Consider the following 19676-nt stretch of genomic DNA (forward strand, 5'->3'; position numbering starts at 1 on the left):
CCTCGGTGGTGCGAGCGCACGCCCCCTATAGCGAAAATCTCTCAAAAAAAAAAAAAATAAATTTTAGGGTCAGCCATAGTGGTGCAGTGGTAATGCAAGTCTCTGCAATGCTGTAGCCACATGGGAAGATGTCCTGGGTTCAAATTCTAAGATCTCCTGTATGAGCTGGACTGCCCATCATGTTAACAGACTGAGACTGGGGGTAGATTATGGCATGAGGACTCTGTTGGGGTTCCCCGTGTGTGTGTGTCTGTCTCTGTCTGTCTGTCTGTCTCTCTCTCTCTCTCTCTCTCTCTATATATATATATATATATATATATACACACACACACACACACACACACACACACACATATATAAAGAAATGGTTTTTTTTAATGTAGACAGACCCTGACAGATTACAAAATAAGACAGCATAAGGGAGAATGGAGTGAGTTAGCAGTTACTAGGCTGTAATATACAAAGCAGCACTTCAGAAGAGGGGTGATAACTCTGGGTCACATCACTCATAGGTATGTGCTATGCTGATAGCTAAAAACAATCAGATAATCACAACTTTTAGTCATAGTATTGTCACCTACTTTCTTTCTTAAAAGAATTATTTAATTTTATTTATTCATCCATTTATCTTTAACACGATCAGAGAGAGACAGAGAGGGAAAGCAAGCTGCCAGGTCCAGGATTCAAACCACAGTCAGCCATGTAGGAGAGTCTAGCACCTCAACCACCACGCCACCTGCTGGCTCCTCTTACCTACTTTCAAATTCTATCTTATTCTGTCTTTGAGTTGATTTGCAGATAAATAGTATTTTCAATTTGGTATGCCATCATGGATTTAATTACACTTAATACATATATGAGGGATTGCTTTTAAAAGTTTATGGAAAATGTGTATTATGGACCAACCCATGGCATGATGGTTAAGGCAACTGGATCCCATGTTGCTAACTGTGTGTTTCAGGTTCCTGACCCAGAGGCCTGAAAAACACACAGGGCACTGTATATGCTCAAAATCTCGAAAGGAGAAATAAATGGAAAAAGAACTGCAGCATGACCATCCTCCATAAGGAGTGCTTTCCCACTTGTCTCAATCTCTCTCTGTTTCTCTATTTCTGACAAATACACATGCCCTCTGGTCAAAATTGGGAGGAGGGAGGAAAAGTATATGTGGATTTCAAAATAGTTTTGCACCAAAATAACCTTTACTTTAATTCCATTTTCCATGAACTTTTTAAAGTCTCTTTGTATCTTCAATTCACATGCTCTATAGTTAGGATGCATGTGTAATACATTTGTGGTTTTTAGGTTGTGTTTTTTCTATTTGGGATATTTAACTGATACTTGAATTCTGGAAAACAGAATAAATGTCCTGAATGTAAGCCACCTTTCATGTTATTCATTGCCCTTAGCATTTCAGATACACACATACATAAACACACAATATTTAGATTTTTCACCATAAGGTACCAGAGAAAGACAGAAAGAGAGGGGAAAATGAAAAATCACCACTCAGCATAGCCACACTTCATTCCCTTTTCCTCCATTCTTCTAGGGAATTCGGTCACACAGGGCATGTTTTTTAAGCTGCAGGGTCCAAGAGTTTAACAGCAAAGTTGGCCATATAGGATCCAGCGCCTTAATCACCACACCAGTTGCTAGCCCCTCAAATATATTGTTATTAGTTTTGTGCAGTCCAGTCGGAGTTCTGATTTTAATCCCTAGAATGTCAGATCAGGTGACATTTAAATTGCTTTAATCTTTGAAGGCAGGGTCTCCAGCTTTTTGGCCTGTATTTTGAGGGTGAGTACATAACGTGAGACTAGATCAAGGTCTTGTTCAGCTGTTTGCCAAGCAGAAATGTGTGGCTCAAATGGAGGCGTCTTTAGAGCATCCATCTCTACATACAAGCTTTCAGTATAACAAAGGCGTCATGTGGGAAATGGTGCGTGTGCGGAATGAAACACACCATAGGCACACAAAAGCAGCAAAAAAAAATGAACCAAAAGGAGGAAAAAAATCCATTTTCATTGTGGCAAACAGTAAATCTGTTTACTTCATGACTCCTGTGTCAAATCATTGAGTTAAAATCAGCCTTTCATCAGAACAGAGGTATGGAAAGAAAAGACTAAGGTGAAAACAAAGTACAAGAAAATGACTTCTAATAAAATGAGAAGCTAGAGATGAACATAAAAATGAGTAATAAAACTCCTAAACTTTTTATAGAACCAGAAAACAGAAAATTCTTGAAGAGAGAAAACTGTCCAGGCATCTGATTGATGCTGTGAGGCTCAGCCTGGGTCTCAGTGCACTTCTTAAAAGCCTTCCTGGCACGAACCCCACAGCCGTTCCACACTCTCCTTTCCTGCAGGGCCTTCCCAACTACTTTGGGAGATGGAGGCACCTTTCCTGTGCCTCTCTTCTCTTCCTCTGCAGTGCACAATGAACCCCCTTAGCTCCTAGCCCCACAATACTGCACTCCACAGGGTTCTCTCAAGTCTGGCTTCTCGTTTGAATCTTGCGATGACCCTTGAAAACTGATTAGTAGATTTTGCAGGTACCTATCACCATCCCCATTCCATTAGCTGTAAGATTTGTAGGAGTCATCAATAGGTTCGCAAGTGGCAGGAATTAAGGTAGGACTAGCAACGAGTTTGGTGACTCCAGATCCTATGGGCTTTTTCATCACTGCTACTCATAAACACACCAAGTGTTAACTTTAAAATAACAACAAAAACAGACAGACAATTAAAACCTCTGACCATTCTGGACCATTCCTACTGTCAGAATTTTTGAATATGATCATGTCCAAGCCTGGCATGGTATAGTGGAAGGACTGTTGACTTTGGAGTTAGGCATTCCAGGGCTCAAAATTTAGCTGTGTGATCTAGTATGGGTTTCCAAGCCTTGGTTTCCTCGTCTGTAAAGTACCTACCTCACAGGGTGGTTGAGATGTTAAATGACAATGACTGTATTAAATACTTAATCTAGTGAGAGGCTTGATAAAATTTTTAAGAGATTTTTTTCAATAGAATGTGGGCACTCGCTAGAGACACAGAGAGAGACAGTGAGAAATCACCCCCCCAAGGGAGGATTGCCATGCTGCAATCTCTTCTCCTCCATTTTCCTCTCAAGATTTTAGGCATGCATGCACATGCTCCTGGCGTGAATTTCAAGCCACTGGATCTGGTACTCGAACCACATGGCCATGTAGGAGTCCAGCGTCACAACCCTGCTGGCTTCAGCATAATAAATTTTAATTCATTATATAGTTGGATCACACACACTGACTTTGACCTTAACCTCTCCACGGAACCTGAGATAGTCCAAAATGCTCTTAATTTGGGGGACCAAATCTTAAGACTTTTTCTCAGCATTCAGCCTTCTCTGACTATTCACACCTTAATTCTCTCTATTCCTTTGACTTTCTTAATATTGATCTTCCTTTTCTGGTGGCTTCTCTTTTATCTATTGATAATTTACTGACTCCTTTTCCTCATTCTACCCTTATGTAAGTTAAGTCTTCTAAGGTTCCATCTGTAGCCATTGCTCTTGTTGACAAGACTAAGCCGAATTAATAAACCAGAAAGGAGGGACTAGCAGGTGGTATAGTGAAGGCTCCAGCAAGCACACATGCTCTATGGCAAAATTAAATCTTAAATAAATATTGAATAAGTAAATCAGAAAGGAGATGATGTTATCAGTTTTGCTTTGTACAGTGAATCCTCAGCCTTGAGTTTTCACCTGTCTCCCTTCTGCTTTCAAATATATAAATGTAACATCAGATTGATTCATCAAACAGGTTATAGCCCCAACACTAGACTCTTGTTATCTCATTGCATGTAGTCATAGAAAGTGATGCCCATGCCTAAATGTTTTTAGTGTGGTGGTGGTGATGATATTAACTCTTTTGCTTTATAAATCGTATTATAGAACTGACGGTAGTCTCATCTACATCGTCTGATTTTTGTTCTTCATAAAACATTGTGAGTTTGGTAGAGTCCTAAAGTATCCAAAACATTTTATAGAGAATAGAAAAAAATTTCTAGCTTTGACTCTAGGAGCAGTGCCCTCTTCTGGTTAAATCATACTAATTTTTTTTGTATCCTAGTTCATATAACTTTCCTGATATTTATGAATATTTTAGGCTACAGAATGGACAACACAGTCTAAATGAGAAGCTAGAGATGAACATAAAAATGAGTAATAAAACTCCTAAACTTTTTATAGAACCAGAAAACAGAAAATTCTTGAAGAGAGAAAACTGTCCAGGCATCTGATTGATGCTGTGAGGCTCAGCCTGGGTCTCAGTGCACTTCTTAAAAGCCTTCCTGGCACGAACCCCACAGCCGTTCCACACTCTCCTTTCCTGCAGGGCCTTCCCAACTACTTTGGGAGATGGAGGCACCTTTCCTGTGCCTCTCTTCTCTTCCTCTGCAGTGCACAATGAACCCCCTTAGCTCCTAGCCCCACAATACTGCACTCCACAGGGTTCTCTCAAGTCTGGCTTCTCGTTTGAATCTTGCGATGACCCTTGAAAACTGATTAGTAGATTTTGCAGGTACCTATCACCATCCCCATTCCATTAGCTGTAAGATTTGTAGGAGTCATCAATAGGTTCGCAAGTGGCAGGAATTAAGGTAGGACTAGCAACGAGTTTGGTGACTCCAGATCCTATGGGCTTTTTCATCACTGCTACTCATAAACACACCAAGTGTTAACTTTAAAATAACAACAAAAACAGACAGACAATTAAAACCTCTGACCATTCTGGACCATTCCTACTGTCAGAATTTTTGAATATGATCATGTCCAAGCCTGGCATGGTATAGTGGAAGGACTGTTGACTTTGGAGTTAGGCATTCCAGGGCTCAAAATTTAGCTGTGTGATCTAGTATGGGTTTCCAAGCCTTGGTTTCCTCGTCTGTAAAGTACCTACCTCACAGGGTGGTTGAGATGTTAAATGACAATGACTGTATTAAATACTTAATCTAGTGAGAGGCTTGATAAAATTTTTAAGAGATTTTTTTCAATAGAATGTGGGCACTCGCTAGAGACACAGAGAGAGACAGTGAGAAATCACCCCCCCAAGGGAGGATTGCCATGCTGCAATCTCTTCTCCTCCATTTTCCTCTCAAGATTTTAGGCATGCATGCACATGCTCCTGGCGTGAATTTCAAGCCACTGGATCCTCGACTCGAACCACATGGCCATGTAGGAGTCCAGCGTCACAACCCTGCTGGCCTCAGCATAATATAATTCATTATATAGTTGGCTCACACACACTGACTTTGACCTTAACCTCTCCACGGAACCTGAGATAGTCCAAAATGCTCTTAATTTGGGGGACCAAATCTTAAGACTTTTTCTCAGCATTCAGCCTTCTCTGACTATTCACACCTTAATTCTCTCTATTCCTTTGACTTTCTTAATATTGATCTTCCTTTTCTGGTGGCTTCTCTTTTATCTATTGATAATTTACTGACTCCTTTTCCTCATTCTACCCTTATGTAAGTTAAGTCTTCTAAGGTTCCATCTGTAGCCATTGCTCTTGTTGACAAGACTAAGCCGAATTAATAAACCAGAAAGGAGGGACTAGCAGGTGGTATAGTGAAGGCTCAGGACTCCCACATGGCCAACTGTGGTTCGAGTCTTGGATCTGGCAGTTTGAAAATCATGCCAGGTGCACTGTGGCCATCCCCCCAGGGAGGTGATATCTCACTCTCCCTCTCTCTGTCTCTCTCCAGCAAGCACACATGCTCTATGGCAAAATTAAATCTTAAATAAATATTGAATAAGTAAATCAGAAAGGAGATGATGTTATCAGTTTTGCTTTGTACAGTGAATCCTCAGCCTTGAGTTTTCACCTGTCTCCCTTCTGCTTTCAAATATATAAATGTAACATCAGATTGATTCATCAAACAGGTTATAGCCCCAACACTAGACTCTTGTTATCTCATTGCATGTAGTCATAGAAAGTGATGCCCATGCCTAAATGTTTTTAGTGTGGTGGTGGTGATGATATTAACTCTTTTGCTTTATAAATCGTATTATAGAACTGACGGTAGTCTCATCTACATCGTCTGATTTTTGTTCTTCATAAAACATTGTGAGTTTGGTAGAGTCCTAAAATATCCAAAACATTTTATAGAGAATAGAAAAAAATTTCTAGCTTTGACTCTAGGAGCAGTGCCTCTTCTGTTTAAATCATACTAATTTTTTTTGTATCCTAGTTCATATAACTTTCCTGATATTTATGAATATTTTAGGCTACAGAATGGACAACACAGTCTTAGCTGATTTAGGGAAAACTAAGAAAAGGAGGTAAAATTTAAAATAGTAAATTTAGTTAGTTATTAGCAGGTCAAGAAAGAGTTTATAGGGACTACCAGTTAGCGTAATGGCTATGTCGCTGGACTCCCATGTAGTCGACCGCGGCTTGAGTCCCAGACCCGGTGGCTTAAACTCACGCCAGGCACGTGTGTGTGCGTGCCCAAGATCCCGAGAGGAGAATGGAGGAAAAGGGATTGCAATGTGGCCATCCCCCCAGGGGGGGTGATTTCTTGCTTTCTGTCTCTCTCTGTCTTTCTGGCGAGTGCACACACCCTATAGCAAAAAACCTCTCAAAAAAAAAAAAAAGAGAGAGAGAGTTATAAATTTAAAGGCTTAAACTTCATTACAAGAGTTTGGTGGGAGGGCGGGGGGCATCCTATTTGTGGTGGTGAAGGCAGCTGAATCCAATATATCTGACTGTGTGGTTCAAGTCTGGACTCAGCAGCTTGAGAAATACACTGAATGTATGGTGCCAAAATCCTGAAAGGAAAAGCGAGAGGAGGAGTGCTTGCGATGTTACCATGCCCTTCTTGGCGGGTGGGGAGGAGTAGTTTCTCAATACCTCCCCTTCTCTCTGTCTCTGTCCATTGAGCACATGCACCCTCTGTCAAAAAAAAAAAAAGTTTGGGGAAAGTATTTGTGCATTTACTTTTATTTATTTTTTTACTTTTAGAGAAAATATTTATTTGTACTAAGGAGTATAAATTTAATAAGAGCATATATCTATAGATTTAGGCTGGCAAAAGAGTATAAAAAGTTATATTTGTCAAAGATGTTAGGGTAAAAGTTAAGCTTAGTTTAAATGGGGGATTTCATCTCCTTAGTTAGAGAAGTCTTCATGTTACCATAGATCACATCCATTCATTCATCATTCACTCTAATTGTCTTTTGTTTCTACCTAATGAAGTATGTTCTATGTTTGTTTTGCAGATCTAAAGCGAGAAGCCAGTATCTGTCATATGCTGAAACATCCACACATTGTAGAGTTATTGGAGACATATAGCTCAGATGGAATGCTTTACATGGTTTTTGAATTGTGAGTGTACATTTTATTTCTTAAGGGATAAAGTTTTAAGCAGTGTTGGTTTTGGATAATGTTAACACTTTTCTCTTAAAACTTAACAAAAGTTATGATCTTATCTACTTAGATCGAAAGTCACAAGAAAACAAGATGATCTTATCTTAAGGTTCTCAATGGCAGAGGAAGTGAAAGCTTCAGTTACCTTCACATTGTCAGCACACCTCATAGAAGAGGCTCTAACAGGAAAGAGAGGTCAAAGGGATAGGAGGCCCCAAAACAGAAAATTCTGATGATGGGAGTTTTAGTAAAGAGGTATGAGTGGCATGAGATGGAAGGCTTCCACGTAGTAAGCCTCTCTGACTTACCAGAGGAAGAGGCATTTTACAAGATGTCTCCACAGAGGGCTACTTAACATCACATTGGCCATCTACTTCAAAAATTTTAAATATTTTACAAATTTGTTGCAAAGGAGATGATATAAAGAAGGTGAAATATAAGAATTATTTTTTATTTTAACTTTATTTATTATGATTTAAATTGACCAGAGAGGGACAGAGCGAGTGAGCGAGAGAGAGAGAGAGAGAGAGAGAAAGTGAGTAAACAAGCCTCCAGGTCTGAAACTCAAACCATAGTCGGCAATGTGGAAGTCCAGTGCCCTTAACCACCACGTCACTTGCTGGCCCCAGAAGGTGAAATTTAAGACCAGTTGTTTTACTAAAAACAAGTAATAATAGACTTAACTTCCTGTTTTGATAGGTTCACTATATTGACATAGGAGGGACATTCTATAGATAATAGTGTATCTTGGTTTCAGTAAGCCCCTTGAACATGTTTCTTACAGAAGTTTTGCCTGTAAAGTGGAGAAAAGTAAGCTAAAGCTAGTACAACTGGGTAGTCCATAGCTGGTTGGATGATTGGGTCCAAACAGATTGTAAAAAGCTTTATAGGACAGCATCCTGCAGGGTTTTCTCTGGAGTGCTATTCGGTTCAAAACTGTAATCAGGGGACCAGCAGTTAGCGTACTGGCTATATCGCTGGACTCCCACGTAGTTGACCGCGGTTCGCGTCCTGGACCCAGTGGCTTAAAACTCACGCTGGGTGCATGTGCGTGCGTGCCCAAGATCCCGAGAGGAGAATGGAGGAGAAGGGATTGCGGCGTGGCCATCCCCCCTGGGGGCGATTTCTTGCTTTCTGTCTCTCTGTCTCTCTCTCTCTATCTGGTGAGTGCACACGCCCTATAGCAAAAACTTCTCCAAAAAAAAAAAAAACCTGTAATCAGTGACTAAGTCTAGTCTGTTATCTGTTGCTTAATAACTGAATACCTTTAACTGGGTGATTTGTAAGAACAGAAGTTTATTCAGCTCACGGCTTTGGAGGTCCAAGGTCCAGGGGCCCCATCTAATGGTCTTCTTGCTGACGTATCATGTGGTGGAGGGGTCATCACTTGACAGGACAGAGCAAGTATGCACATCACTGTGTCTCCTTATAAACCCACAAATATCCATTCTATCATGAGGACCCCACCTGGATCCTAATCTCCCCCTAGAGGCCCCACCTCTTAACACCATTAGGTTTTTACTCTCTTAATCCTGTCACCACCAAATCTCAACGCGTGAATTTTGGTAGAACATATTTAAACCATAGCAGTGATTTTGATTATGGGGAAAAAAAGGAAGATATACTTGCTAAATATTCAAAAGATACCAAGGTTGGAAGGTATAGTCATCATCTGTTGCCTCATAGCAATGTACCCCAAACCTTAGTGACTTAAGACAACACACATTTGTTATCCCTAGTCTCCGTGTGTCCAGAATGCAGGCCTGGCTTAGCCAGGTTCTCTGGCTCTGTTCTCTCACAGGTGGTAATCAAGGTATTGGCCAGGGCTGAAGTCACTTTAAGGCTCCACTGTGGGGGCGGATCTGCTTCCAAGCTCACTCACATGGTCACTGGCAGTCTTTCCTCTCAGGCTATTGGACTGAGAGCCTTAATTCCTTACAAGCTGTTGGCCTGAGGCCTCCCTTGGTTCCTTGTCATGTGGGCGTCTCCACAAAGCAGCTCACAACATACCAGCTGGCTTCATCAGAGTAAGCAAGCAAGAGGGCAGGAGGGAGAATGGGAAACAGACAAAGGTGACAGCCTTGTAACCTAATCTCCAAGATTACACATCATCACTTCTGCCACATTCTGTTATAAACAAGTCAGTAGATCCAGCCTATACACAAGGGAGGGAATTACACCTGGGTCTAAACACCGTGAGGGAGAAATCACTGTGAGGCATTTTACAAGATGTCCTCACAGAGTGCTACCTAACATCACATTAGCTATCTACTTCAAAAAATTTTAAATATTTTACAAATTGGTAGCAAAGGCACTGATACAAAGAAGGTGAAAGTTAACCAGTTAACATAAAGTCCTTCATTCAGAGACACACAGGAGCTTCAAAAAGTTCATGGAAAATGTGTTTTATTAAAAAAAAAAATGTGATTTTCAAAATGTTTTGCACCAGAATACACTTTTATTTTAATTCTTTTTCCATGAACTTTTTGAAGGCCCTTCATAGATGTGCGAGATCAGTGCAAAATTTAGTTGTGACTACCTCTGTAAAAAATGTAAATGTTTTAGTTAGTTGTTTACAAGAGCTTAAAAAGCCCTGAGTGGAATGTTAGGCCACATTAATGAGAAGTATATAGTATTGAGAACAAAGCCATGCTCCCTCTGGATTGTACAGTATTCTTTCTCCCTGGAGTGTTCATAGTAAGTAGTACGCTGGATTGTTTCTAGAAGGGGATAACCAGAGTGGGGAATGAGCCTGAAGGCTGTCGTAGAGTCACAGTCTTCAAAATCTTTTTTGTTGTCAAACTGTAAGAAGAATTTTAACAAACTTTTGTACCCCTCACAATTTTTTTTTGTTTGTTGGCTATAGGACTTGTGTGCTCACCAGAGAGAAATAGAGTAAGGGAAAAAGTGGGAAATCCCCGCCAGGGGGATGGCCACACCACAGTCCCTTCTCCCAGGATTTTGTATACACACTCACACACACATGGCATGTTTTCAAGCCACTGGGTCCAAGACTCAAACTGCCCAGCTGGCCATGTGGGATCCAGCTGCCTTAATCTCTACACCATCTGCTGGCCCTCCTCATACACATTTTAAAGTTGACATATAGAAACATTTATTATGAGAATATAATTTTCAGGTCTTGAATATTATAAATATATTTTCTTCATAACCATAGAGCTGCACATTTATCTCATCCATTTCATGTAAAATGTCTGCTGTGTGACCTGCATGGCAGAGCTAGTCCTCATTGACAAAGCACTCAGCCAGATCAGATTTACTTTGTATCAGGAAGAGACCTGGCTTTATTTTCTACATAAAATTAAAGCATTACCAGGCATCCCTATAATAATCATCTTCCCGTTGATTTTGAATTTTAACATAGACAGGCTTTGCCTTGAATATATTGCCCGCATGAAGCAAGGTGGCACCTCTCTTTCTTTCTCAAACTCTCTCCCTTGGGCTGTGCGTTCCCCAGTGATCTCTTTGAAGCTAGGCAGGCTTTTGGGGTTGGGGGAGTGTTTCATCTTTTCAGATGGGCAATTGTAGATGTAGAGATTTAAAAAGAAACCAGCATGGGACCAGCAGTTGGCATAATGGCTATGTTGCTGGACTTCCATGTAGCCAACTGCAGTTCAAGTCCCGGACATGGTGACTTAAACTCACACTGGGCGCGTGTGCATGCATGCCCAAGATCCCGAGAGCAGAATGGAGGAGAAGGAATTGCAGCTTAGCCATCCCCTGTAGGGGGTGATTTCTCGCTTTCTGTCTCTCTGTCTCTCTATGTCTTTCTGGTGAGCACACGCATCCTATAGCAAAAAATCCTAGTCTGTGTTTGTGTCCCTTCCAAGGACTTTGGGTAAACCCAAAGATACCTAAATCCTAGGATGAAAACCTTTGGCATGGGAAAGTTCTCAAAAAGACTGGGAGGTTTTCATTATCTGTGAGCATTTTCTGCTATAAGAGTCCCCAGAACAGAAGCCCATAAGTAAAACATATTGTCTTCACTTATTTGAAAGATCATCACATGTAAGAAGTTCACATGCTTATTCAGTGTAGTGGTATGAACCTAACTAGAAACAAGTGTCAGACTTCACCTCTAAGGAAGGAAAGCCTTTTTTATGGTGAGACTTGCTCCGACTGAGGTGTGCTGTCTCCCAGATACACAGTTCCTCACTAGAAAATCTCAAGCTGTGACTGGAGCCATCCAAGAAGACTGAAAAAGCTTTAATGTTGAATTACAGGGGGCCTCCAAGATCTGTTCCACAGCTTCTTTTTTTTTTTTTTTTAAGAGGTTTGTGCTATAGGGCGCAATCGGCTATGTAGAAGTGGGAATCCAGCACCTTTACCACCATGCCACCTGCTGGCCCTGCATACAGTATTTTATAAACCTAGTTTGTGTGATTCAATTGTGGTTGAGATAATTCATCATTGGCTATATATTGAGAAGAGACCTCATTGAAAAGTTAAATATTGGGTTGTCTGGAAAGTCATGACATTATTTTTCTATGTTTTTCTAAGCAAAAATGAGTCATGACTTTCCCGATGACCCAGTATTTACCAGTGGCATGATCCCATCATTAACACAGATCACAAGATCTTTTTTCATTTTTTAAATCTTTTATTGTTGAAAACTTCAAATGGAAACAAAATAGTAAAACGAGCCCCAGCATAGAGTCACCAAGCTTGAACAGTTATCATTCTATCTGTCCTTTGTACTTGTTCCCTCCCCCTGCTCCTGGAGATTTCTAAAGCAGTATCTTTTCACCTATTAATACTCCTGTTTGTAGTTCTAACAGGTAAGGGCTGTTTAAAGAATGACCATAATATTACTACCATACCTAGCAAAATAATGTTGAATATCACATCATACTGAGTTGATGTTCAATTTTTCCTTATTTAACATGAAAAAAAAATTTAAGTTTATTTTTTCTCTTCATGAAGAGAGAAAGATAAAGAGAGAATCAGGCAGCCCCAACAGGGTCCTCACATAGCTGTCCACCCCCAGCTGCTGTCAGCCCAGATCATGGGCACTCCTGCACATGAACTGAGCATATGGCAGGAGGCCCAAGAAACAAGCCAGGGACCTTCCCATGTGGATCTAGTCGTATAATTATCACACCACCACCTGGCCCCTGAACTTTAAGTGACATATTTCTAAGTTTTGAATTTTAAGTGACATACTTCTAAATTTAGAATTGTTTGGTAAGCTCTAGGATCTGGAAGTAGATTATAAATTCATAGTTTAAATAGTTCTTTCTAAAAAGGACCAGAAACAAAATAGATATATAAAACTTTTCTTTTATATCATTGTTTTATTTTTAAAGTCATTTTAATAATTTTCCTTACCTAATTTTTTATGTCTTCCTTCATATCCTGGGTTTCAAACCAACCAGCCAACCAAAAACCTAGATTACTGTAAAATTTGAGGTTACGTGGCTCAAAAAGCAAAACTAATACATTTGTGTGTGCCTCCACCTACTGGCTAAGCGAGAGATTGCATTTGTAGCTGCAAGGTAGTTACACCAGAATTAGTTCCATGTTTTTCTGGCAATAGATGTAATTGCTACTGGTGCTTGGATGCTTATGGCTCAGATGATATATTATCTGCATCTTTTGTACAGTTTTCTAATGTGACGCTAGCACAATGTACAAGGAAAGAGAAAAAATGAAATTAGAAGTTAAGTCAGTTAACTTTGCTGCTTTTTGACTGCTTAGAAACAGCTCTTTATGGGCCAGCAGGTGTCGTGGTGGTTAAGCGTGCCAACTGTGGCGGCTTGCTTTCTCACTTGTTCTCTCTCTCTCTCTCCCTCACTCTGTCCTTCTCTGGAGATATTGGAAGGTAGGAAGGAAGGAAGGAAGGAAAGAAGATAGGAAGATAGTTAAATAAAATAATTCTTTAAAAAATAAATACCTCTTTATGGGGCCGGCAGGTAGTGCAGTGGTTAAGGTGCTAGACTCCCACATGGTCAACCACAGTTCAAGTCCTGGACCTGGTGACTTGCTTTCTCACTTTCCCTTTCTCTCTCTCTGTCTCTGGTCAAATTAAAAAATAATAATAACAACAAATAAAAATAAATAAATTGTAAGAGAGCTCTTTATTGTTTTGGTGGTGAGTTTCTTAACTTGGTGTCCATGTCTATGTTTGCCAGACTGTATAACCAACACTCCTTTTCTCTAAACTGAAGTCATGAAATCTTTTGGCTCAATCATGTTCCTTATATGTTGGAAAATCTTTAGAACTAGTTGGTAACCACTTGATTACACATGGCTTATATGTTTAAAGAATTCTTAAATACAGAGATTCATAGAAGCAGAATTTTAGAGCTAGAAAAGATTAAAGGAGTAGATTTCAAAATTTAGATTAGAAAACCCTACATGGAGCTTGTTAAATAAGCATGCATACCCAGGCCCCAACCACCCCTAGACATTTAGTTTCAACAGTTGTGCGTCCTGATGGGGCAGGTCAAGAGACAATTGACCTTTAAAGCAGTAGAGGTAATACTATAATACTTAGAGATTACATTGTCATTTGCCCAGCACACACAGTAGTTTGTTAGACATCTGAATGGGTTTGCACTAAATCCAATGCTTTGAGATTGCACTTAAATTTGAACCCGTCTGCGGCAATTTGCTGCAATGTATTGTAAAATACAGGTTCAGTTTTGAAGACAGGGCCAAATTTAATCACCCCCGCCCCAAATTAAATGTTTATTTCTAAGTAACACATCCGGATTTGTCTTCAGTAGTGTCTGGTACTTGAGTTAAGCTGTAAATCCTAAATTGGCTGGCCAAGGAATTTTAATTACCTTATTACAGAATGATTACATACACCATGGGGAGACTTTTAAAGTAATTAAATGTGGATTTAAAACACATCTGACATGAACACAATAGTTTGTATCTTTTAAAATAATATTAGCAGTTTGTATTTTTTAAGCTCACAAAGGAGCTAATAGACTGAAAGGTCTTTATTGTTTCTATTTTATTTATTTTTATTGCTCTGGTATTTACGCTTGGTGAAGGGAGTGTTTGTGGAATTCGTTTATACTGTTAAAGTGGAGCTGACTGTTGTTTATCAGCAAACTTGCCACTTAAAGCAAAATGTTTGTCTCATATCAAGCAATAAAAATCTGGACAGTAGCACTTTGGTTTATTTGAAAGATGTGCATTTCTTTTTAGAACTAATGTTATCTATTTTAATTTTTTTCTTTTTATGTGTGGTGATATATGTTGCTATTTATTCATTCAGCAAATTAGAGTCCTTTGATTCTTTGCATCAAAATGTTTATGCTGATTTCGATTTTAAGGTGGTCCCCAAGACCACCCCCAGGTTGGATGATGAAGAAGACTTGAAGGACGAGCATATAGTCTTACAAAGTAATATAGTTTGTTAGAGCTAATGGATTTAAGAGAAGAAGGGAAAAGTACATGGATCAAAGTCCAGGGGGAAGCAAGCACAAGCCTCCAAGGGTCCTCTCCCAGCAATGAATGAGTTGTGAGAACACAGGTGAAATGTTGCCAACCAGAGAAACTGTTAGAGACTCAGCAAGGGCTTGTACCCAGATTCCAGAGTCTCAGAAAGAAAGCAGGTGTTCAGCATACATCATATTGTTTACACAAACAGATTAGAAGCAAGTACTCTTTTCAGTTAAGAAGGTGGGAGCCCTCCTGAAATCCAAGTTCCCAGATGCTTGTTCCCAACCCTGGAAGAGAGATCCTTTCAAGACTCACGAGATAGTTTGAGTCTGCTATGTTAACTCTTCTGTGCAAATTAAAATAGGGATGAATAAAAGAAGGGTATTGATTTGATAAACTTCTGAATCTGCAAACAAAATATAATTGTCTTGAAGGTAATTACAGGATTCAAGTTTTTGGTTTTTAACTTATAACTGTAACTAGGAATAATTTTCCTGTACTTGAACATTTATGTTGTTTTGTTGTTGTTGCTTTTCCCTATTATAAATAATCTTACAATTAATGTTCTTATATAAAATTACTTGTTCACACCCCTTTGTTTCCTCACAATAAGTTTCTGGGAATAGAATTACTGGGTAAAAGCATATGAATACATACAAACACATATATCACATGTACATTTTAACCTCTTTTTTTTAAAGAGGTTTTTGCCTTAGAGCATGTGTGCTTGCTAAAGAGAAAGAGAGAGACAGAGACAGTGAGAGGGAAAATAAGAAAATCACCCTCCAGGGGGGGATGGCCACACCACAGCCCCTTCTTCATTCTCCTCCTGGGATCTTGGGTATGCACGAAGGCACACATCCCTGGTGTGAGTTTGAAGCCACTGGGTCTGGGATTTGAACTGCGGTTGGCCATGTGGGAGTCTAGCAATATAACTGCTATGCCATCTGCTGGCCCCACATTTAACCTTTCTAATACACTGCATCACATTCAGAAAAGTACATACCTTTATCAATAAATATGCAGTTTGAGGAATTATTAAGTTAACAACCTTAAAACTAAAACCCAAATCAAGAAATAAACAACCAGCATCTCCACAGCCCCTAAATCCTCCTTTGTGATCACAGCCCTTTTCTTCTGTCAGAAATAACTCTAATGTGGACTTCACTTCAGTGTTTTTATATCCATACCATCCAAATAGGCATCCCCAAATACTAAAACTTAGTGCTGTCTGGTTTTTTAAATCTTTATTTAAATAGAATCATACTATATATACCCTTTCTGTTGTCTGTGAGATTCATCCAAGTTGCTTTGTGCAGCTGTTCCTTCATTTCATTGCTAGGTAGGATTGCAATGAATAAGCTTTCACTGTTCATCTTAATGGGCATTTGGTTTCCGCATTTGACTATTTTAAACAGTGCTGTTGTATAGAACTTTACATGTACCTTAGTGCACCTAAGTACACTTTCGTAACAGGGCATAGACTCAGGAGTGGAACTGATAGGTTTTAGAATTTGTATTTCAGTTTTCATAGAGAATATCAGGCTGTTAATACTTTTTAACTTAGGTGTGAAAGCTGACCCTTCACCATTGGTATAATACTCTAAGGTCATCCAAGTTATGATTTTCCTAGGACTTAACTTCTTTCAGCTTGTTAGTCTCATGATTAATTACCTGTGCTGCGTACCCTTCCTTGTACTTGACATTTTCAGAGTTTCTCGTTTTTTGACCAATTGGTATGTAGTAGAATCTCATTGTGTTTTTTCCTGATTACTCTTCCCTAATTGCTACTTAGTGTCCTGTCTTTTCATTCTTTTAATAGCAACTATTGATATAAAGAAGTTCATCATTTTAATATACTAGTCTAACTTACCAGTCTTTCTCTTATTGTTTGCATTTTTGTGTCTTGTTTAAGAAATATTTGCCTGCCCCAAGATCATGAAGATGTTCTCCTATATTTTATTACCCATCCAAAATTAATCTGAGGTATGCTGTGAGGTAATGGTTCCATTTTCTTTCTTTCATATAGATATTCAGTAGTCCTAGCATAATTACTGAAAAGACAGTTCTGCAGTACCATTTTTGCCGTAAATCAAACATCCATTTATTTGTGCTTATTTCCAGGCTTACTTCTGATCCATTGGGCCTATTTTTCTGGCATTGTGCCAAGGGCATGTTGTCTCATTTGCTAGCTTTATAAGTTCTGGTAACTTGCAGAACTGGTCCTTCCACCTTGTTCTTTTCCAGGCATGTTTTAAGGAGTATACTTGTCTCTGCACTCTTCATATACATTTCAAAATGAGGTTGTCAGTTTCCACCCTCTCAAAAAATTGAGATTTTTATTTGAATTATTATGTCAAGTCTTTATAGCAATTTGAGAATAATTGACATGTTTACAGCATTGAGTCTACTAACTTGTGAGCATTGTGTCTTATTTATTTAGCTCTTTAATTTCTTACAATGAAGTTTTATACTGTGCTCTATAGAGGTGGTATCTATGCTAGGTTTATTCTTTTATCTAACATTTATATCAGATAACAACAACATTATGTTAAATTTCTGTTTTGTTAGGTTTAGGGGGCCGGCAGGTGGCGTGGTGGTTAAGGGTGCTGGACTCCCACATGGCAGATGGTGGTTCGAGTCCTGGACCTGGAGGCTTACTTTCTCACTTTCTCTCTCTCTCGAAATATTAAAAATACTAATAATAAATAAATAAAATAATTCTTAGGAAAAAGATAAAATAAAGGTTTATTCTAAGGTCTTTGATTTTAAGGGTAGATCAGTCTATTACTCTTTCTTTCCCTCCTGTACTAATTCTGTATTCCTTTCTTTTCATTGGGTCTTATTAATTTCAATAGTTAATCTGGAGAATTGTTTGTATTTTCTGAACACATGGTCATATCATCTGCATATCATGAGGATTTGGTTTGTTCCTTTACAATTCTTTTACATTTTGTTTCTTTTCTTTGTCTTTACTGCAATGGGTAACATCTAGAACAATGACAATAGCAGTTACATTTGCTCATTTTTGATCTTAGAGTTTGCTAAGCACAAATGAATGATAACTTTTATCAAATGCTTTTTTCCTACATATATTGAAATGATCATATGATACTATCCTTTGATCTGTTAATATAATGAATTGCATTGGTTCTTGGATTAACCAAACTTGGTCATGCTGTATAATCTTCATAATCCTCCTTATATATCAAGGGATTTGGTTTAGGCTTTTTACATCTATATTTATGGAAAGATTGTAGTATAATTTTCTTGTACTGTCCATCTCAGGATTTCATACTTAGATTACACTAGCCTTATAAAATGGAGAGTAGTTTCTGTTTTTTTGTTCCCTTTATATGATTTATAGAACTCACCCAGGCCAGACTTTCTTGAAATAAGTGCTTTTGCTTCTGGCAGCTCAGTTCCTTAAATATTTATTAGGAATATTCAGGTTTCCTTTCATTTCTGTGTCACTTTTAGTAAATTGTATTTCTCTAGGAATGAGTGCATTTTGTTTAAATTTTGAACAGTTTTACATAAAGTTGTTTGTATCCCTGTAGGGTCTGTAGTCATGTCTCTTTTTTCATTCCTGATACTGGTAATTTGTACCTTTTCTTTCTCTGCCTTGCCAGATATTTACCAGATTTATTAGCCTTTTCGATGATAATTTTTAGCTTTGTGAATCCTTTTTATTGTGTTTTGTTCTATTTCAATAACTTCTACTCTTTATTTCCATCTTTCTGTATTGGGTTTCATTTTCTGTTTATTTTTCCCCCATTTAAAAAAAAATGTGTTTGTTCTTAAGTTTGCTTGTTTCTTCCAAGTGGTGGGAGGACATAAGGGCACCTAGGCACTCCCATCAGGGTCTTCATGTTGCAGTCTACCCCTAGTCTCGGCCAGCCTGGATCACAGATACATGCACACTGTACTCAGGAAGGTTCCAGGATATGGGTCTAGTTGCACCAGTACTGCACCACCATTTTTTTTTTAATAAAACCAGAGGGCACGTGTGCTCACCAGAAAGAGACAGGGAGAAAGCACCCCCTGTTGGGTATATTCCACAGTCCCTTCTCTTCCATTTCCTCATCCTCTTGAGATTTGGGGCATGCATTCACAAATGTCCAGCACGTTTTAAAGTAGCCAGGGATAGGATTCAACTGCAGTCAGCCACGTAGGATCCAGCTCCCTTAACCACGAGGCTGTGGGATTGGCCCTCTATCCTTTAAATTTTAACCTTTTTGTATCCTTGAGTTTTTTAGATATATCTCTTTTTTAAGGTATATAGTTTAGGTTCCTTTTTATTCCAGTTTCTCAATCTTTGTTTCTTACTTAGTCCACTTACATTTAGTTATATTTTGGTATATTCTGAATTAAATCTGTGGTCTTTTTATGTGCTTTCTGTCTGTGCCACTGATTGCATGTTTCTTTTCTTCTTGATTTTTTGGGGGTCTATTGAATATTCGATGTCATTACATTCTCCTTTGTTAACTTGGAAGCTTAAGAACTCTTTTCTGTTATCTTAGTGTGTATCCCAGAAATTGCAGTATGCCTAACTCATCAAATTCTGATACTGATGCCATCAGTTGTTCTCTTGAATGATACAAACAGTACAAGTACTATAGAACATATTGATTTAATATAATGCTTCTATTGACACGTGAGCTATCGTTTTAGTTTATTTAAATTATATTGTATGTATGAAAACATAAGTTGTGGGATCAGCAATTGGCATAATAGCTATGTCGCTGGACTCCCATGTAGTCGACCGCGGTTCAAGTCCCGGACCTGGTGGCTTAAACTCACGCCGGGTGCGTGTGCGTGCGTGCCCAAGATCCCGAGAGGAGAATGG

The 19676-nt window shown here is 38.9% G+C and overlaps 1 protein-coding gene across 11 annotated transcripts in view; it reads left to right on the top strand.

Moving 5' to 3' along the window:
• The window catches only part of CASK (calcium/calmodulin dependent serine protein kinase), a 465298-nt gene that overhangs the window by 178621 nt on the left and 267001 nt on the right, over nt 1–19676 (top strand). For all 11 annotated transcript variants that reach the window (XM_027772014.1, XM_027772015.1, XM_027772020.1 and 8 more), the window contains exon 3: nt 7261–7366. In XM_027772014.1, coding sequence (XP_027627815.1) covers nt 7261–7366 — 106 coding nt within the window. The remainder of the gene's footprint in view (nt 1–7260; nt 7367–19676) is intronic.

The sequence above is a fragment of the Tupaia chinensis genome, unplaced genomic scaffold (assembly GCF_000334495.1).
Source record: "Tupaia chinensis unplaced genomic scaffold, TupChi_1.0 Scaffold000248_1, whole genome shotgun sequence".
NCBI classification, from domain to species: domain Eukaryota; kingdom Metazoa; phylum Chordata; class Mammalia; order Scandentia; family Tupaiidae; genus Tupaia; species Tupaia belangeri.